Source organism: Pezoporus occidentalis, unplaced genomic scaffold, assembly GCF_034315485.1.
Source record: "Pezoporus occidentalis ecotype Australia unplaced genomic scaffold, CSIRO_AGI_Poc_V1 ctg31, whole genome shotgun sequence".
In the NCBI taxonomy this organism is placed as follows: Eukaryota; Metazoa; Chordata; class Aves; order Psittaciformes; family Psittacidae; genus Pezoporus; species Pezoporus occidentalis.
Genome location: NW_026915052.1, coordinates 5765543 through 5786943, shown reverse-complemented (window position 1 = coordinate 5786943; position 21401 = coordinate 5765543). Strand labels below are relative to the sequence as shown.

The window sequence follows — 21401 nt, the reverse complement described above, 5'->3', positions numbered from 1 at the left end:
AAACATCATGCTAAGATGGAAGAACAACCTGTAAAAGGCAGGAAGATGTCCTTTCACTCTCCTCAACCCTGCTGAACTGCCCAACTGGAGATACAGCACTGTGCTGTGGGGAAGGTGAGATCCAGTTGAAGGAAATCTAGAAAAGTGCCACAAGTGCATGAACACAGATTTGGAAAACCCTAGGATAAAAATAACTCAGAAAGTCTCAGGCTGAAAAACTGAAAAGGCTGGGGTTGTCAGTCTAGGAAAAAGAAGACTAGAGGTGACATGATAACAGCCTCTGAATATGTAAAATAGAGCGGTAGTCTATTTTCTCTGTGGTAGATAGGATGAAATGAAAAGCATTTGCATCTTTTAGTAGACTAACCCACTGATGTGATAAACATGGACATGGACAAACTTGAAGGCATATAAAGCTTTATTAAGCTTGAAACAAGCTGTGAGTAACACCAGCTTTGCTCAAGTACTGCTCCTAAGGATAGCATTTTAGTGCCGTCTTAGCAGAGCAACAGTTTGCACAGGCTATGGGATTCCTGTGTCCTTGGGCATTTTTGAGAAGAGATAACACAAAAATGATTCAATATTAACTGCTTTGAGTTAGACCAGCTTTACTAACTGAATAACTCTCAGTGCTGTAGGTCTTTTCTGAAGACTTTAGCCCAAACCCTCAGAAAGTATTTATCACCTGTTTAGGTGCTAGGTCGAATACTAAAGCAACACTTAAAAAGCAGTTCAGCTGCCACCAAATTCTGTAATCACGTGTCTGTGAGTGAGCACATTTATTCCACTGTTTGTTGTGTCAAGCTATGAGAGGGGTATCACATCAGGTACTTTGCTACCAAGTCCCTCATGAATAGGGAATATATAAACCAGAGCTAATGTCCCACAACATGGTGTTTGGACTGTCACTAAAGGAACATTTTAATGAAATGAGTTCAATTTGAATCACCTCTCCAGACAGCATAATGAGTGGGAGATTCTGCAGGGAGATGTATGTTTTGAAAGATTAAGGGAGCAATGCAATACGGTTATGCTCCATTTGCCTACGAGAGCATGTCCCGAAGTCTGCCAGACTCCCAGGAAAAGAACTTCATGAAACTCATTGACTCCAGGGCACAGGGTCAATCTTTTTTATAAGAAAATCTTTGCAGTTTCCAGTTCATGTGGAATTAACTTAACTGCTTAACAGTTTCATATTGCCAGATGCAATTAAGAAGCTTTTTCTCAATTATTCACCATCTTCTTTGGGCGATTAAAAGCCATATAGTCTGTCCTTTCAGTTGCAATTAAAAATAAATAAAAACCCCACAACAGTTTTCACTATCAGCACAAGAGAAGCAGTTGCTTGGGATCTTATTTGCTAGAATGTGATTTAAAAACACAACTAATGAGCCTCACAGATTTGTTTATGTCTGTTTACTAAAATGAACATACACAAAAATGAAATACATCCTGGATTACAAATACATACAAGAGTACAATGCACTAAGTAAGCTCTGCATTGAAAGCTGTACTTGTCATTAATACACAGTTTTTAAACCATTATTACATGCTTTAAAAAAGCAAAGCCAACCAACACAACAGTAACCCAGTAAGCAGTAGGCTTTTAGCAGCAGCTCTTGAAGAGTAGATGGTTTTACTATTGCAAGACCAATTTATGCTGATGACATTTTATCATCTATCAGTTTGTTACTCACAGCCGAATGAGTAAGTCCTGTGTTAAGTACAGACAATAAGAATTTTGCCAGAGAAAAACTCTCTTGAATTTGGCCCTGAATATATCAACATAAGAAATTGGTCTGTGGTCTTTGCAGTTGGATTCTGTATGGAGTGCTGGTAGTTACGCTGTGGGACTCCCGTTCTTCAAAATTTACTTGCTTTGGATCTTTTAATAGCATTTTGTTTCCGCTGCAGTTACAATATCAAAGTGACATAATACATAAATTCTCACCAAGTATTTAAGTGCACACTTCTGTGGTTTTTTTTCTAAGTGTTTTTATTCTGTCACTTACTCTGGTCATTAGCTGTGTCTTCAAATTTCCATTAAAAGCAGCTCATTTTTCACTTGATTAGCTAAGGAAACCTCTGTATGTTATTTATTTTGAAATAACACATATATAAATATATTAGATGTTATTTTTTATTTGAAATAAGATCTAGAATTGGTCTTTGTAAGTATCTGATATAATTCTCCTGAAGAATTTAAATGCGCAGTAACTGAAGCTGCTGCAACAGAAACTGGAGAAAGTAAATCAGGATAGTTGTTTAATCCATTATCAGGCATGGAAAAAAAAAGTCAATGCAAATATATATGTAAACATGTTCAGAGAAGTTGAAAAAAACCCTAGATGTCTGGGCCCCTAGAAACAGCAGGAGCATTATTATTTTGGAAATCCTATCTTAAATTCACAGAAAAGTGGTTTTTAATACATGTAATCAACTAGGATATTGCTCTGTTCTCTTTATCATGCCTGTGGGAAAATGGGGGAAGTTAGAGGCTGCCTCCCCCCAGCCCCCTGAAGTTTTAACACTAAGGAAATCTTAGAGTAAAATGCAGCTGCTACTTCTAGGATGGGATGCATGGAATCTACCCTGTGATAGTTCCCCAGGCAACCCTGCAACCTTGGCATATGCTAAGAGAAACTGAACAGAGGGTAGGGTGGAGTGGAGTGGAATCACCACGGCCAGGCTCTGTTATACTCCCTGTAGGAGCAAGAACTTGAAGGTACAATGTGCCGATAGCAGCATAGCAGCTGCCAAGCAAGGAAAATATATTTGCATTTTTAAAAGCAAAGCTACAGAATTTTACACCATTCTGTAGCAAAATACGCATGACTAGAGTCACTCAAGCGCCATAGGCTTATAGTTAAAAAATTGAAACCTGTGCTACTAAGGAAAGGCCTGGACAGCTATAAGGGCCTCCTACAAGGTCAGGATGAACAACACTGGCGAACAAAGAACTGACAGCAGGAGAGGAGGCTTTGCCCCTCTATAGGCAGATTAAGAAACAGAGCTAACAAATCTCTACTCAGGAAGGACTGGAAGTACACAGACATCGTCGACATACAGCTTCACACATCAGCAAAGCATGACTAGGGTGTCCTTTCAATGAAAATGATGTAACATTATGTAAATTAACTGACCAATCAAAAAATGTGGGAGGTTCATGGGGAGTTGTTAGTAACCTGAATCAAATTGTATAAATATGTGAAATTAGGAAAGGAGGGATGACTCTGTTGTAACTTCTGGGATCAGCTGATGCGCTGAACCTGTCTTCTCCCCCATAGGGATGCCTCTTGAGTAAGAACTGTATCTTATGCGTGCTAAATGACTAACTCATGCTACCTGTTATTAGCAATTATAGTCAGGTTGTGTGTCACTTCAAGCCTGTTTTTGCAGACCTCATCACTGGCAATATCTGAACATTACCCTGTCACAAACTTCTATTTTGTGTAGTAAAAGACTTCAGCTGAAGTCTGTTCTGTGCAAGTCTCCAGAGACTTGAATAATTGAAATAAGGGGTTTGAAAAGACATTGTTGGTGCAGGTTCCTGAACAGGTTAGATGAATCACCCTCCGGGCTGTCCGATAGGTTCCCTATAATGGGATGCAGATGGGCTGGTCAGACACAAGAATCTCATCTTTCTTGGGAAACTGGCAGGCTGCTCAAATATACAGGGTCTGACGAAACCTCCCTTGTAATGTGACAGTGTTGGAGGGACAAATTTGGACAAGAAGGTGCAAGCACTACACAATCTTTAGGCATAAATCAAGTCTGAGACTAGGATTGGATCCAGCTGAACCCAGCCCCTCTAATATCAGCTGGAAAGCAAGGGGGTGCTTTCTAAACCTCATGACTCAATGGAGGGGTCTCCCTAACACCTGTTGTCTACTGGCCAAAGGCGACCACCCATTCTGTGACAATGCCATACATTTGAATTACATACATTTTGGTAATAACTTCTGACTCAGCTTGGTTCTCAGCAGTCTTTCAGGAGTAGCTGCAAGCCCTGCCTTGTGATCTGTGAATAATATATCAGCAATGGGTACTACTATCTTCACCTCTTTTGTCTGTCCTTGCCAATTTACTGTCTTTTCATTCCCCCCCCTCAGAAAATTAATACAAAAGATAATTAACTTGCCAACTATATGATAAATGAAGAAAAAAAAAAGGTTTTACATAAACTGAAGAATGTTAAGGTGTGCTCCAACATCTTGCCATGCCAGATGTGATACACTCTGTAATTTATGTCACCACATCCTGATGGAGATTAAAATAGATTTTAAAAATGTCTTATTCTCATTGTCACCAGTGCTACACATACCTTTCTAAAATAAGAACAGAAAAATAATTCAGTCTAAATGCTCTCTCGAGTTTATGTTTATATGCCAAGAATTAAATCTGCCTTCTCACAAAGACCAAAAATAATGACAATTCCCTCTAAATTTCATGTTGGAAGTGCAGAAGGTTCTTCTGGTCAGGTGCTTCTTCTCTTCACAGGGTTGAAGCACATCTTCAATATTTACAGCTGTTGAATGTCACTTTATAATTTTATTTTACCATATACTAAATTACTTTTCTGTATTTACAGCAAAAAGGTTTATTGTTCTAATCTGCAGCCTTACATTAAGCATGTTATGATTACAAAGTACATAAAATATATTTGCAGTGCAGCATATTGTTAAGACAATATTGAAAACTTTGTTTTGGTCAGTTTTCAATGAAGTTTATGCATTTTTAAAATTTATTCCTATATAATATTTCTTATTATAAAAAGGAGTAACTGTGAAAGAGGAGCTAAAAGAAGACGTCTGATACAAGGGAAATTACAGCCTTCCAGAGGGTGAGCATCTGGTGTAATATTTACTTGAACTCCAATCATATTTATTAATGCCATTTTTGCAGTGATTCTCTGAAGAATCAAGAATCATAACCAAATGTTATTGGCAGAAATTGTCAAGGAAAGTGGATGACAAGTATTTTCCAAAATAGAATTTTAAAACATACACATGCCAATGGTAGCACTAGAAATGCTTTACACCCAGGTAGGCCCAGCCCAACAAAAGCTTTCCGGTATTTATGTCAATCAGCTGTGTTTCAGCAAAGCAGTCACCCTTTTAGAGCACACTCATAACCACTTTAAGGAATCAGACATCTAATCAGAAAAAGGCAAATGTTGTGGTAACAGTAACGTGTAACATGACTTGCCTACCACAGTGACACAGCGCAGCTTGAAGTTCAAGTGTATGCAACTTTCTACACCCTAAAAAGTCTTCCAACAGCTATTCATTGCTATAGCAGGGTATCACCTACCTCTAAGCAAAATAGTAGTAACTTGCTCATTGGAAGTGATGTTTTTTTCTAACATCACTCTCATGATTTCTTCCAAGAATTCACATGCACTTGAGAATTTATGTCTTACTATACTATCTGCATGGCAAGCGCATCAACCATGGCTAAATCACTCTCATTGTATTAGATCAACTACAGCTAAACAGATAATTTCCTCCTAGTTAACAAAAGACTGGCTGATAAAATCAGAATTATTTTTTGTTAAATGTACTTCCATACTCTCTCTTTGGCCTCTTTGCATCCTCTTCTTTAAGCTGTTTTTTCCTTTTCTCAGACTTTGCAGCTTGTCCCTTTCTTTCTTGATTTTCCTGCATTCAGACAGAAGGACAAAAAAAAATGAGAGTTACTGAAAGAAAAGCTGGTTAAGAAACTCTCAATTTGCAATGAATAGCTATTCTGAATATGTCCTATGCACATTGAAAGCTTTCAGCTGCTGGGGTTCGAGGGTAAATAGCAGACCAGCTTCCCGGTCAATCCCTTGGGCATTCTCCATATGATGATGTTACAAGCAAACAATTTCATTAGCTTTAACTGAAACATTCAACTATGGACTGAAATGCATTCTTCTTAATTAGCCCATTTGTCCACAAAACAGAACATTATCTTAACTTAATTAGCATGTTAGAAATTTATTCCATAGCAACCTTGATTTTATATTGTTTGCATTCAGGGATTTCTACCAGAAATTTCAGGAACTCTTCAACTTGCCTTAAACAGCAATTCACAGTTTCTTTTCAGGCACCCATTAAATTTGCCAGCTGTATTGCTTCACTAGTGTTCAGTGGCAGACTCAAGGCTGGATGTCTGTTGGTACCAGTCAAACAACTGCCAAGATGGCGTAAATCCTGTTGGGATTTATTCAGACAGGCAGGACTCTGATTTCCACAGAGCTGCTGGTACCAAGATGATATGATTAATGGAGGAAGAGAAAGCAATTGAATGATTACTCCTAATAAAGGAAGACCTTGGCTCAGTGGAAGAGTATTTCTGGGTTTTGGTAAGTATCACAATTGAGGGTAGTTCTGAACAACTGGGATAACTGCAGCAGAACATCCAGATGGCAAAAGCCATTTTCTTAAAAGCTTATGCAGTCCTTGTTGCAGAGCTGCAGTCATCAACAGAACAATGCCACCACCACCTCGAAGCTTGACTGCTTTTGTCTGCTATCAGCCAGTAGTTTATCTACGTATTGTTGGTAGATTAGTAGTTATTTGTCCTGCTGTCCTAGAGATGTGTGATGCTAAGAGAAGGGTGCTGCTGTACCACAGTACAAAATTTAATAATGCCCAGGAAGATGTTGATGATTTGATGCAGATAGGATTCTTGATGAGACATGTATGGTCTTCTCTGGGGGAGGGGGGGGGGGGAGTTTGGTATCAGGAAAGACATTTTCCCATTATAGTGATAGATTTGGTTGATTGCTGTGGGTCATCTGCCACTATTTCCATAAGATGGGCTGAAGAAGTCCCAGGAAGCATGCACAAGTTTCTTAGAGACCTTATAGAAAATAAAATCCTAGAATTCTTTGGTCCAAAGAGATTTCCAGACAAATAAGGAAAATTTATGAACCTTAATAGAGTCAGTCTTTCTGAAATATAGAAGCATTATGGGCTCAAGGTTATGGTGCACCTTCACTGGATGCCTAAAAGAGGAGAGAAAAAATCATGTACTTTTGACAAAGAAGACCACATGTTTGCTCCGAATGGAGGGTGCTTCTGAAAGAAAGAGGTGCAGGTGGTGCTGTCTTATGGGGAGGTTAAAAGCTTTTCATCACTGCATGCCTCCTATGTGCTTGCCTGATAAATTCCTAGCATAATATCTTTGAGATATTATGGCTGTTTAGAAACTTGCAGATCTGTGGGCCCTGGGAGAATATCTCTATGTAACATGCCACAAGGAATAAAGAAGGTGAATTCAGGGGTACATTACTTGAGCAGCACACACACAGTACTGAAAACAAATCGAAATACATTAAGAATAAATTCATGGATTGAGCAAGCCTGAACAGAATTGTTCAGAGAATTTTTTTTTAAATACACAGAACGATTTGACACAAATACACTTTCAACAGAGTTTCTTCACCATAAGAAAGCTCAACAAGGTAGCTTGGTAACAAGGCAGAGGAATGAGTATTCACAATCACTTCTCCATCTCCTAGATTACTGAAGGCAGCTTTATGGATGAGACTGAATGAAAGACGGTATCACTTTGGATTTGCACTTTGTGGGATGTTAGATATTTGCCTGATCTTTGAATTAAAAGATGCTCCACAACAACTGTTTATCCCCACACTAACTAAAAGCACATCCTGTTCTGACACCATGTGCACCCTACTGAGGAGCAGCTGCTCTGGTTTGATAATCCTAGGGGAGAACTCAAAGGAACTATATCTGCACAGAGCTGTCTATATAACCTCTGTCAACTGAATACTTCCTAAAGCATATTCTGTTTAACATTTTTCTCCTTTGTCTGAGATTAGACAGCCTCTTTTTTGGGAACTCCCCTCTTTGAACAGCTGCAACTACTAAGGGAAATCAAATGTTTCTCCCAATCTCCTATAATCACACAGTGTTTCTTTTCCGCACAATTTTACAACTCAGTTCTCAGTATATCTCCAATTATGTTTTTTTAACCTTGAGCTGGGAAGCTACTTTCTCCTTGTCTCCTTCCTCCTGCCATCTGCTCCTTTTATTTTTTAAGAGTTGGTGAAACAATCATCAGTCCCAGGTGACAAACCAGCTCCTTTTCGGTTCTGGGGGTAACTTGAGTGACTTTGAAAAGCCCTCCCCCCTCTTCCCTCACTTCAAGTAGATGAAGAGGAAGAGGGCAGGTTCTTACGATAGTAATTTCATTTGTGTAGCCCATTTTTTGTTACCTAAAAAATGAGACACCAGAAAGAACTCTCGGGGAATGGAAAAAGGTTTTGTTTAAACAAGGATACAAACCCGAAATCTTTCTATTTAAGGCTAGGAGATATAAAGTATCAGTCTATATCATAGTTGTTTCCCTTCTTATGTAGTGTGAGAATGGAAAGACAGCACTAGCTACTTTGGTAGTGCTAAGAGATCTGCTTTACACAGAAGATATCTCAAAATATAGGTTACACCTCAGCCTTAAAACTTACATCAAATGGCACTGTAAAGAGATGCACATGGCTGATTCTAGTGTAAAAATGAAAACTGCACAACAAAAATATGCTTTAAAAACTAAAACCTTCAAGTTTCCAGCATGTTGTCATTTCAAGCATAGAGAGTATCTTTACTACAGTAATAAGAGAAAGCAAGGTAAGAAGGGAGAGGAGATTACATTACAGGTCTGCAATAGCAGTAACAAAGATGCATACCATGGGGCTAACAGCTGTGGTACCTCTGAGGTGAGGTGCTGCTGAGAAATGAAACCAAAAATAGGATGAAAAGGAGTTTATAAGTTGAGTAGATAAAAAGAAGCTTCTTTCTAGTTGCTCCAACCGAATTGTGAACAAGCAGCACCCAAACAAGTAGTTTGAATCTTCTGAAGCAGTACTAGGACAGTACATAACTTTTATTGGTACTGCTTCTTAGAAGAACTGCAGTTGTTACATTTACCCTTCACAGCAATTTCCCAGTATATCTATCCACATATGCTGAGCCATTATGTTCTTAACTCTTAATTCTATCATTCCTGCCTACAGCTTTAGGAACTATAAGGATCAAGCGTATTGACAGAAGATCTGTGGTTCATAGGGTTTATTTTCCACACCGTCTGCGGTGCTATAGCATCGCTTTGGAGCCTGGACAGCTGTATTGCTTGCAAAATTGAAGCCCAGTTCCTCACAGGACAACCAGGTAGTGGGAACATTCAGGATATATTTTTCATCTTTCATCTTCCACCACTTCCCCAGAAGCTCCTTTGTTTTCATCTGAAACTATGATGTATGGAATAGCACTCCTTCAACCTCTCTTGCCTTGACATTGCCCAGCATAGATGTCTGTATTCTTGCAATATTTCTTGTAATGTGGATGATTTTCTCTATAAAAGGCAAATCCAGTCTGGGGCTCTCCTGGATTCAGCAAAGGAGCGGGTGATTGTTGCTGTTAAAATACGTAAATCTGAAGCCACTCTCACCTGGCTTAAGGGGTGATAAAAAGGGGTGTTAAGAAAACCCTAAAGGAAATATGTTAGTTCAGGAGTGAAGTAGAGAGTAGGGGCTGTGAAACTGTGAAGGCCTCTAGAGAACCAGCTGGAAGGTGCTCTACACAACATTTGTGGTAGATTTCCTGTTTTCTTACTCCTTATTGCAAGCCTTATAAATTGATAAAGTGCCAAATATAATCTCTTGTGAGATACCTTGTTTTGTATGGGACACAAAACGTACTGTTTTGAGCTAACTAGTACAATAAAACACCTAGATGTAAATATATCTTCCAATTAGATTTGTCTATTGGAAAATTCATCTTTTGTCTATTGGCAAAGCCTATAAAGCATGTCAGGCTGTTCATTTTTTCCACACACCACTAAGCTTTTATTGCATTGAGGCCTGATTAATAATTTTGCAATGGAATGGCAACTTGGAGGTTTCCTAGTTCTCCAGAAAAGAAAGAAAAAAAAAATAAGAAAAATCAATCACATTTTATATTTGCCCATGTGCTTATTTCTTGCTTCATGTTACAAGAAGATAAAGAATTACACTCATTTACTTCTGCAGCCGGGGTTTAGCCCAGCATGGAGTAGAAATAAAAAAGAAATTCTTGCTTGGTTAAAAAACCACGAAAGTTCTCAACCTATTTCTAAATGGTCACAAAAGGAAACCACCTGTAAGGCCTTGAGGAAGAGCTCTCTGAAGGTTTTCATTGTCCTAAAAACATCTTCTAAAGACAATTTTGTTCGGTCTTCACAAAGATAATCAGCAAGTTCTTCTTTTTTCCTTTCAATGTTGGCAAATTCCTTCTGCAGGTCCTTTGAAGCATCGAGACTGTCCTGAGACACAGTTTACAACAAAGTTTATGTACATATAGCAAGTAACATATTCTGAGCTGCCCAGAAGACTCAAACCTGTTAGAGCAGTTAGTTTAAAAAAACCTGACTATTAAGAACAGTTCACAATATGTGATAGTTTCTTCTTCATTGAACCATCTGCTTTACCCACTTCCATTTGTCCCAAAGCAGCTTATTGCATGTTGCCACTTTCATCACAGCACCATGTGGTAATTGGCACAACCTGGGATGACTGATCAAGGCAGATATAGCACTAGGGTTTCTGCCTTTTAGCTTTACTTAAGTGACCCTGTTTTGAGAACATGAAAAGCTGGAATGTTTGGAAATATGTGCAAAGGAGGAAAAAAAAACAAAAAAAGCATATTGCAAATCTGTTCACTTTTTTCCCCAAAGAGCATCGAGACAAAACATATTTCTGTACTGCACTGTCTGCATTTATAGTTGCATCCTACATTTCATTTTTAGGGCCTTCCTTCCTTCTGCCCACACACAAAGCTGACTAGTCCTCAGCTGTTTCCTCATCACAATACCACATTACAGAAGTGGTATTGGGATATGGGATGCTCCTTCCAACAGGGTGCAGGGGGAGTGTAGCTATGACCCCTTTCCCATAGAGCTCTATGTGCAAATGCAACCTGAATTACGGTGGGTTTGAGAAGAGATTTAAAGTGTTTGGGAAGAAGGATGGGAAGTGTGTCACATCCACATTACCTACCTGGACAGATTTTGCATGCTGCATTTTTACATCATCTGTCGACAAAAATAAGCGCTTCTCTATTTCCAACAGTTTCTTCAAATTGGCACCTGCCTCCGCCCGCATAGCATCAAAGTGGATTCTGAAAGGTCCACAAAAAGGACAGTACACTGAAGGGGTGAGTCTTTTGTTTTCATTAAGTTAAAAGATTATTGCAAACAGTAACATCTCTGCAAATGAATGTAGAGCTAATCATCCAACCCAGACCCTGCTTTTGCAGTAGATCTCTAGATAAGTCCTTTTTGGTGTCCTCAAACCCTTATTTAAGAAAGAATCTGTGCTATGTCTTTGTGCCAGATAAAAAATACTGAATTTCTCAGTATTTTTTGTGTTTCTCAGTGCCTCCAGGTGTGAGCAGCATTAGAAGAGTCCCTTGCAGGGTTTGCATTGTAAACAGCTCTCCACAGGTCAGCTCTGTAAGTTTGACTAAAGTAGAAGGCAATTATTTAAAACCCAGCACATTTCTGTCACTGACCATCAAGATTTAGTTTCAGGTAACAAAAGTATTTCTATTATGACACAACCCCAAAATAAATTCATGTTTCAGAACAGCATCCAACTTAAATTCTGCACAGATAACTCAGGAAAGCCATAATATCTTCTGTTGCGCTACTAAATAAAAATACATTAAAAAAAACCAAAACCAAACCAGCTACTTAACAAATGCTAATTCATTTCCAGGTTTAAAAGTTATCCCTGCTTCTAGATACAAGGAAATCTCGCACATTGCAAGGTTCCTATGAATCCATAGCAGGATTTAAAAATGTTATTTCTGATGCTATAAATTTGGATTCTGATTAGTGTAATTTAACATATCTCTCTGCGATTCTTCTGAGCTCAACAGAAGGAGTTGGCACTAGACTCATGAGGCTTTCAGACACACAGGGGAAAGTCTGCAGAAACAGACTTTATTCTTTTTACCCAGATACATTAAAAACTTTTGTTAGAAACTTGCTCTAGAAACTCAGGGACTCCTGAGGACCCCCATTTGCTAGTAAATCACCCCAGTCGTTCCCTTCTTACACCAGCTCTGCGCGTGTACCTCCTGATGGGCTTGCACATGAATATGACTAAGAATTTCAGGGAAATTGCATGTTTTTATTGCATTATTGAAAATGAGGGAGTTCACCATTTGTGAAGTTTTAGTAATGGATCATCCAAAATAAAAATCCACATGAAAAGTCTTAACCAGATTAATTACAAATCTCAACATTATTTGGTGTTAGAAGGGAACCTCTCCCACAGGAGAGAAGTCCTGTGACCTTATTACAGCATCATAAAATGACTCAGCTCCTTGTTAGCCTTAACGAGGTTAGTAATTTATACATGACAAAAACCAAACAATAATGTCCTACCCTGCTGCCTTGGAAACAAAGTCAAGATCTTTAGGAAGCTGCAGCAGATCTCTGTGGTTCTTTTCTATCTCCTAAAATTGAAGTGAAAAATGGTTACCTCGCACAGTCACTCAGAGTATGAAAGTTTTTCAGCTATACAACATCATGATTGAAAAATTAACACTTCAGTTTTCATTCTTATAAGTGTAGGGATAAATTTCATCTCGTTCATTCTTTTTCTCAATTTGGCATGCATAGGGAGTTAAAAAGAAAGCAAAAGGTCTTTTAACTGCTCAAGCTTACATCCCATGTGCTGCCACAGTGCACAAGCTGACCCAAGAATTTGTCATCATACCACTAAAATTAATTTCATTTGACAGATGAGTTTGGAAGAGATGTCAACACAAGACAGAAGCTGGAGAAGAAAAGATAGAAAACAGCAAGCAGATATGTTAAGTGAACTTGAGAAAGGAAATTTAATGTTAACCCTCTAAACATTAATTTGGATTTCATCCCATCTGCACAGAGAGATGTGGAGAAGTTTTCGGTGTATTTCAGGCACAGAGGCTCACCTCCAGATACCTACAGTAGGGTGCTACTTAGGTCAAAGCCCCTTAGTTTCTGACAGATAAATATTTGAGAATAATGCACACAGGAACAATTTCACAGTTTTGTTATACCTCCAAAATATAGTGAAGCAGAGTAATGTGGCTTTGGTTTGCTTTTGTTTCTGTTAGTCTGAGCAGGGCACTAATTTTAAAGCCTCCAGCATCTCCAGTGTGATGCCCCTAGAAGATACAGAAAAATATTCCTTCCTTTGGTTTCCAAGTCTTGCATTTGTATTTTCTGTTAATCTTTAGAAATACAGCAATTAAAGAAATCAGTTTACTTACATAGTTCAGAAAGTTTCCAACTTTAAGAATCAATTGGCAGAAAACTAGCAGTCGGTGACTGGTAAGAAGTGCTGAAAAATAAGAAGAGAGACATTTTCAATATATTAAATTATTTGAAACAGGATTTTCCTTAGGTTTGACAGTGGCAGTAACAAAATTCTTATCCAAGATTACATCAAGCCATCGTTACAGATTTGGAAATACACCAGTACAGAAATAAATCAGCTGAATGGAAGTAGAATGAGTAAGTTTCTATTGTGATCTCTTCTCTGCAAATGGATGGAAAACTAGTTTTCCCATCGAGTTTGGAGTATAGATGTGTCATCTCTGCAGCTGCTTATGAGGGAGAACTGCATATGAAAAAGTGTATAAACTTGTGAATGACTATAGCCCCCATTTCCAGCACATACTGGTCTAAGCTAAGAAAAGCAAAGGGCTTTTTGCCTCATTTTCATCCTTAGTGAGAGTGATAACCAGAAGCTGTGCATTTTAGCAGGAGAAACTGGGTCAAGAATAAAGCTTTTGGGAGAAATAGAACAGAAACCCTGATCCATGCAACAGGATGGACGGAGGACAAAGACGAACAGTTGGGACTGCAGTGTGCTATTGATTATAGTGCAGTAAAGAGAAACTATAGCACTGACACCAGACAGCCAGGTATAGCCAATTTTGTGCTCAAACATAAACAAGTTTTGAAGTTTAAATGTTCAATAGCAGGTCACTGACTCTCAAATTACTGAACTGAAGCAAGAATCCAAGAGCAACTTCAAGAAAGATGACTTAAAACTAGGACCAAGGCTAATTTTGAGTGGAGGGGGTTCCTGAAACACTGGTGAGCATCACTTGGGGCATCCATTTTGGAAGTCAGACCAGATTCTGGTATGTCACTGAGGCCTGCTACACTACGGAGCTAAGCTGGACTGTGACCAGTGTGCACTAGAGGAAAAACTGGAACCAATTTATTGTTACAGACAAAAATCTCCACTGCACATCAAAATTTGACCTATATTCAAACAGAATCTGGCATGGACAGAAAGGAAGTTTCCTTCCTCTCTGCAGAACCACTGATAGGAGAGAGGTGTGTGTTACTCATGTTGACAGAAGGTCCACTTCAGAGCAGGACAGCACAACTGCAATTCTGCAAAATGAATCCTAGAAGAAGGAATCTGTAGAATAACTTTTACATTCATGACATATTCAGCAATTAAATAGTTAATTTTTATTGGATTGTAGCATATGCTACCACTGATGCTATTCAAGTAAAAGAGAGGCTTCCTATGACTGTGCCTGGGCATAGGCACAGCACTGATGCACTTACTTTCACAGGCTGTCCTGATGGCTTGTGCTTTTGGCCACAGACACTCCAGCTGAATTTTTGTTTCCTCACAAATCAGCATACATTCAATCCGCAAATGATAGCTAAAAGAGAAAAAAACCCTAACAAAACAACCCCACAAAAACAAACCTCACATGCCAGATTAATTGACTTGTGTTCAGCCCATTTTTAGGCAAAGCTCAGTACCAGCATTATGTTCTCCTTAATGCTCTGACACAAGAACTGGATTATAAATAAATCAAAGACATACTTCCAAAGATGTCCTAGAAACAATTGTCTCCTCTTTCAGAAAGCAATGTTGCACTGACATCTGGCAGTGACTTCCTTGCATAAGGAAGCCATATTTTTTTCCCAGTTCCTAGGCAGCACTAACCAGGATTTTTGATCCTCCTTTTAACTTCCCAAACAGAAATTTAAAATATTTTTGCAGTGATGTCCTTTAACGGTATTTATGCCTCACCATGGATTAAAGTTGTGGAAGAGCCATGAAAACATTTTCTAAAGTACTTTTAAAGGTAGATATAAGTTTTAGACAATTAAAAGCCCCATTTTCACTGTGAAATTTTTGAAAAAGCATCTCTGGTTGTGGCATGGCAACCGATCAGATTTATGGAGGGCTATTGGTATGAATTACAACGTATCAACATGTTTTTATGAACAGCATAAAGATTTCTCTGTGTATACCTCATCTGACTGGGTGAAAGCACAGGCACTGCTGTGATTCACTCATGGGTTTGTGGGCTGTCTTTGGCAGACTGGAATCTCTAAACCAGTGGTGCAGTGAATCAGCAGGCCTGTGGTAGGATGCAGTCTGCAACTTGCTGCCATACAGATAGTTACTGTACACCAGTCAAGAGTTTCCTCATATCAAGGTTAAACTAACTGTAGTTTGCCAAAGGTGTCTGAAAGCCTCTTCAGCCTTTGGGAAGAAAAAGTTTCTCAAACCAGCTCTAGAAATAGCAGTCAGGTGATTTATCCTGAAGACTGAATATCAGGAACATCTTTCTAGCACAGGAAACAGAGGTCTTAATTCTTACAGACAAACCTTACAAGAACCACACTCATAGACTGAAGACAAGGAAAATTTTGCTTACCTAGGAACTTCCAAGAGATGGAGATAAAACTGATCAGCATTTGCTAATTCTGTTCTTTCTTCTTTGAAAGACTTCAGGCTATTTATCTAACAGGGAATGAAACAGTAAAATAAGCACACAAATATTTCTGGTGCCTATTGCTTCATACAAGCATGAAGCTGGGTTTTCTGAACTTGTTGTGTGCACAGACAATAGCAGTAAGGCAGTTATACAATAAATCTCATATATGAACTGGTTTGTAAGGGCAAGCACATAGGTTTTGTTTTGACTGGAAGGTCACCTGCATTTGTACAGCATCTTGTAGGATGAATCCCTGATCCGTAGGCAGGGATTCAGCAAGTTGCAGTGCACAGAAGTCCAGCAACCCTTTGAGAAAGATAGGTACTTTCCCTTTATCCTCACTGAAACCTGCTCTGGAAGGCTCTTTATTCACCTAAGTCCGCAAATGCTAACGTACTTCATCCATCTAATTAAAACAATGTGAATAAAGAACAGCACTTGATCTACAGCAGTGTTGAGTCTCCCAACAGGCTGTTGCCTAACCCCTGTGTGAAGAGACCAGTCTGTTGCTGGGGAAGACTTCCCACCACTCTACCTTAGAAAATCATTGACTGAGATGGTGCAGGGGTTGTGGATTCCAGTTGTAGCTTCTTGCTTTTGTAGTGATAGTGTTTTAAGCTGAGCACAAAACACACTGAACTCCATCAGAATAACACACTTAATAGATACCTCATGGTCTTCAGGCAGCAGTTTAAGTAGCTGCTTCAGTATCTCAGTGTCCAACTTAGAACTGTCCCCTTTCTGAATCATGGCAGCAATCTCTTCATTGGAGCTGTATGAAAGAGAAGTGCTATAGAGCAATGGTGTAGGGAGGAGTAACATGACTAACAGAAGAGATCCAAATCTCTCAGCTAGCACTTTAGGAGTAAATGAAGTAATTTTTATTATACCTGCCTCACATTACATTTTGGATCTTAGTCCTCAGAAGTACAGTGTAGATATGAAAAAGCAAAGGATTTTTTTAAACCTAAAGTAGTGTTACTTGTAAACTACATGTGCTTTCTGGGCTTTGTTCATTTTTACACAACAAACCCTGAAGGCTCTCCTTTTCCTGCAGGCATCCAGTGTCACTGAGAAAAGATTTACTTTTGAATTTCTCCACTCCTTACAGCAAAGCCAATACTAAAACCAATGGCTTTCCTCCTGCTTAGAAGTATTTATAAAGATCCCAGAAGGTTTTACTGCAAATCCTTTCCTGAAACTTAGGCAGACAACATGTCTTTGAAATGGGTCCAGACTGCTCTGGTTTGGTCTCTGGAGAGCTTGTTTCCTGGTAGCTACCAGTGCTAACAGAGGCAGCACCCAGTTGCAGAGCAGCCTCATCCCTCATGAGTGCAAGCAGGGCTCAATTCTTTGATCCCACAGTCACTAGCTGCCAGGAGAGCTTAACTGCTGCCCAGGGAATCATGCAGAGGGAGGAAATAGCAACTGGATTAGGTTATGCACAGTTTTTCCCCACTGAGACGCAGTTTGCAATGAGAAAATAATAATATAAAAAATAAAAATATTCCTCTGACTGATTCAGATTTATTCTTAACACAAAGGAGCTTCTAGGCTGAGTTTCTTTTTGAAGCCCTTGCAATACAGGCCATTGCACAAAGAAAAGGGAGAGCGCAGAACATGCTGCAGTAGATTCAGAGAATCCAGGAGTAAAGATATTTTGCCAAAAGCTAGAACAGACTCTTTTATTTTGTTTGTTTGTTTGGTGGTTTATTTTTTTTTCTCTCCCTGTAAGGACTGTGACTTGGTAAATTTCCATTTGTTTAATTATAGAAACCGTTTCCTATTTATAGAAAATCTGCAGATATAGACTATATACCATATTGGATCTGAACCCCTGGAGATGCCTCTTTAAAATCAATTAAATAACTTGAAATTTCCAGTCAGGAATCTTCACTAATGCTTGCTGCCAGCAGTTCATATTTATGTCAATAATAGCAAAGACAAATATGTTTTCACATGATTTTGCTGTTAATTGTGACTATTGTGTCTTTAGGAATTAGTGGTCCATTTTATGTCTAATAAAATTTGAGACGTGGTATTAATTGTCTGGAAAGAGACTGCCAAATCTTATTGGTTTATTGTTTGCATTTGTTTGTTTTTTTTTAAAATAAAATAGAAATTTGACTCCTTGCTAAAGAAAGATAAAATATAAATGTAAAGTATTTCTGCCAAATTTACCTAATTTAATGTCTCAATAAACAGAGACAACATCAAATAAGTAATTCACATGGAACTCTCCAGATCTTACCACTTAAATTGCTTCAGAAGTATACTCAGAAGGAGGCTCTTTTTTGGACCTATGAATGTAATCTGTGGGGAGAAGAAAAAAAAGGCAGTGAGCTAGAAATACCCTGATTTTAACAGAAATTTTAGAGCTCTTGTTTGTAGGGCAAGATTAATTCTTCATAATAACATTATCAACACTCTTCCTTCATAAAATCATAGAATGGGTTGGAAAAAACCTTTAAGATGATCAGATCCAATCAATATTACCCAGGACTGCCAAGCTTATCAAACTCAGAGCAATTTGAAACAGTACAGGTCATTAGATCTGTTTTAGAAAGAGAAAGAGGCAAAGGCACAGAGAAGGGAATTGATTTGTCCAGAATATTCCGATTGATAAGAGTTAATATTGAAATTCCCATGTCCTCCTTCTCTCAGATGAAGACCTGTCCCTCAGCAAAGTTACTTCATGTTTAATTCTAAACCTCTCAAATGCTTCTTTTAGATAATCTCAGGAAATGATAAAAATATTTCAAGCTTTCTTATTATGAATTATTGACAGCAATAAAGAGTGAATAAGCTTTTAAATTTCAAGGATTTTGCCTGGTTCTACAAAAAGTGAGCAGTCCAAGTACCTCTTTTATTTTCTTTATTTTTGGCCTCATTTTCTCCATAGGTGCTGTTGGTGGGACAGAGAAAAGTAGCTCCAAGCTTGCATAGTCAGGCTCTACAAGCTCCTTGCTGCTGCTTGGCATCACAGCCCACATGGAGCGGCTTTCTAGAAGAGAGAAACACAATAAAGGACAGTTGCAAGACACTCACCGGTGATGGGCCAGGAGTTCATTAGGAAGAACCATGGGGCATGACTGTTCAACAGATCTTTCCACTCAACACAAGAGTATTTTGTAATCTCCAAGACGGACCACAGAGGTAAAGGAGCACTTTCAAGGCAGTGTGATTGTGGAACACACAATTTAGAAGATGAATGAAATAGAACGCTAATTAGTCCTGGACAAATGTTAATTATTTAAGAGTGGCAGCTCCCACAGATAGCATCCTAAAGATTTGAAGCCTAATTAAACCTGGAAAACTATTGCCACATTTGATTCACTGAACCAAAGACAGCAGATAAATTTAATGGGCTGCTTCACATTCTCTCTGCTATTGCTGACTGGTTACACATTGCACAGTTGTGGTACCCAAAACAGGGATGTTGCATCCAATTAGGTAAATGTCTCTCTTTGCAAAAGACAGGGACGTCCAAGCCCAACCCTATTACCAGAATCATCAGGAGCCATCTGAGTAACACATGGCACTTCAAAACATGAACTGGTCTGCAACAAGGATCTCGCCTCCTTTTTCTTTAGGAGAGACTGCCACAGTGAAACTGAAGATACTGGGGATGAATCTGAATTTAGATCTCTGCCCAAGAAAACATATATTGGTTTTGTTTGTTTTTTTTTTTTTACATGCATGTTTATATATTTTATCATAGCAGCAAGTTCTTATTCTCTGATGTCAAGGCCTAGCCCCTCAACAGTACTGTTTTATTTGGATGTGAAGTAAATGAACCAATCAGCCCAGGGATAAAAAGAAGTACGTACGTCTCACCACATCAGAAGGGAGCTTTTGCCAGTGAAATATCTTCATCCTCAATGTTGGCGTCTTCTTAGGGTGAGGCTGCCCCCCACAGCCACAAGTAAGATGGTTGCATTCAGGATTGCTGCACGGCTGGAGAGGTGGGAGTGATGGTGCAGTTATGCCAGGCACAAGAAGTGGTGGAAGAGGCACTTTATTTCCAGGGGGTAAGGGTGGAGGGGCTGGCAGCTGTGGTAGCAGAGCTGACAGAGCAGACTGTACTTGGGAAGATGAGGAAACACCTTGCTGGGAAGGTGACATGTTCCCTGGACATAGCTGCAGCTTCCTGGAAAGGCCAGTTGGAGAAAGGCTCAGGTCTGCACAGGCGTTCTCCTCTTCCAAGTCCATATAAACTTGAATGCATTTGTTTACCTTTTGAACAGATCTTTTAGACACTCTTTTGAGGTGATTTGGGCACTGCATGCTTGATAGCAGGTTCTCTGTGGCTTGCCCCAGTCCCATTTTCCTGCTCTAAAAAAACAAGATGGTGCATGGATTAGCAAAGTTCTTCACAACCAGTAGCTCCCACAGAGAAACTGAAATAACAGTGACCTTCTCATTAAGGTAACAGAGGAAATATTTTTATCTGCTTTGCAAGCAACATATTGTGGTGCTTTCAGCTGCGATAAGTCAGGAGCAAAGCAGTACTGCTGGTTATAAGACTCCTTTCTGAATTCTCTTGATCCTTCTGCTTTCTTGTTGTGACATTTAAAGAAAAGAAGAACAAATGCTATCAGCACAGTAAATTTCTACCTGGTTGCTTTTTTCCCCTTGTTGCTCAGCCATTCAGGGGGATTTTTCTCCTGAATGGGTAAATAGATGCCTCCTATGGAAGTTGCTATAGCAGTCTACAGATGGAACTTCTCAAACAGCAAGGCCACACTTGTTCCTGAGAACCCATGTTACTACATCTTATCTTGAATGCAGAAGGGTGGGGATTTTGAGAGAAACTCTCAAACTAGCCTAACAAATAAAACAAGCTACAGCTGAGGAGTATTCAGCCTGAGCTGCTTAGTGACCACCCAGGGAAAGGATGGGTGAACATTTTAACGAGTAAGATGGTTTTTGCCCTGCAACCAAATCTTCATCTAGGATAAATCTTTACATTTGCACTAAATCTATACAGTTTCTCTCAGAGTCTCTTGCAACAGACTGTGGAAGTCCCCATGTTGTAGGTATGCCCAATTTTACGCATGGAAGTGGACCAACTGAAGTTAGTAAAGCACTTGCTGACTCAGAACTTGGTTTTGTTTGCTTGAGTGAACAAACCTTTCTTTTGCAAACACTTGCGTTTCTTGTGGATGAACAGTGTCCTGAGGCACTTAATTTCAGTAGCTAGCAGTTGTCTTCTGATTTCTCTCTTTATCTTCTATAGCAAGGGTCATCAGCAATGGTAGAAACACCACATGTTAAATGGGGAGCAATGAGCAGACCATCAAAACTTCAGAGATGACACAGTGGGTGCAGCCTTTTTGAGACTGTATGTAGACAGGAATGAAGACTCTTGTCATCCTAGCCCTTGCACAAGCCTTTAACGAAACACACATTAGTAGCATCAGCAGCTTTAATGGCATTAACTGTATGGAAACTTTCAATTTTATGTTTAGTGTATGATCAGGAAGTAATGTTTATGTTTCCAATGGACTAGATACATGGGGAAAATACTTCCCTAGTTAATAGTTACGAATTACCATTTTCCTCCTGACAAGGTAATTTTAAGTAATGACTTAATGCAGAAAA

At 39.1% G+C, this 21401-nt stretch overlaps 1 protein-coding gene across 8 annotated transcripts; it reads right to left on the bottom strand.

The window, feature by feature from the left end:
- Positions 1–1620: 1620 nt before the first annotated feature.
- LOC134168416 (inverted formin-2-like) lies at positions 1621–20917 on the bottom strand. 8 transcript variants are annotated; one of them, XM_062628085.1, is made up of 13 exons: positions 20415–20916; positions 19628–20132; positions 18659–18801; positions 18049–18110; positions 16467–16569; positions 15738–15823; positions 14626–14726; positions 13308–13378; positions 13095–13202; positions 12436–12506; positions 11042–11162; positions 10141–10308; positions 1621–5660 (listed from the first exon to the last, which is right to left on the bottom strand). In XM_062628085.1, exons 1-13 carry the CDS (start codon positions 20445–20447, stop codon positions 5544–5546), a joined length of 1689 nt encoding a protein of 562 aa, XP_062484069.1. In that variant the 5' UTR covers positions 20448–20916; the 3' UTR covers positions 1621–5543. The 8 variants fall into 8 exon arrangements, with proteins under 8 accessions (XP_062484069.1, XP_062484072.1, XP_062484070.1 ...); XM_062628088.1 differs by having other exon boundaries at positions 10141–10287; XM_062628086.1 differs by having other exon boundaries at positions 10144–10308; positions 20415–20915.
- Between the last annotated feature and the right edge of the window lie 484 nt (positions 20918–21401).

What these genes read in the sequence shown, in the direction of transcription:
- LOC134168416 (XM_062628085.1), bottom strand. Translation starts at nt 20,447, where the DNA reads ATGGCTGAGCAACAAGGGGAAAAAAGCAACCAG. An exon ending in CCCTTCTGATGTGGTGAGAC is followed by an intron (nt 18,802 to 19,627) that starts GTACGTACTTCT and finishes TCTCTCTTCTAG; the next exon opens with AAAGCCGCTCCATGTGGGCT. An exon ending in CATCTCTTGGAAGTTCCTAG is followed by an intron (nt 14,727 to 15,737) that starts GTAAGCAAAATT and finishes TTTCTCTTTTAG; the next exon opens with CTATCATTTGCGGATTGAAT.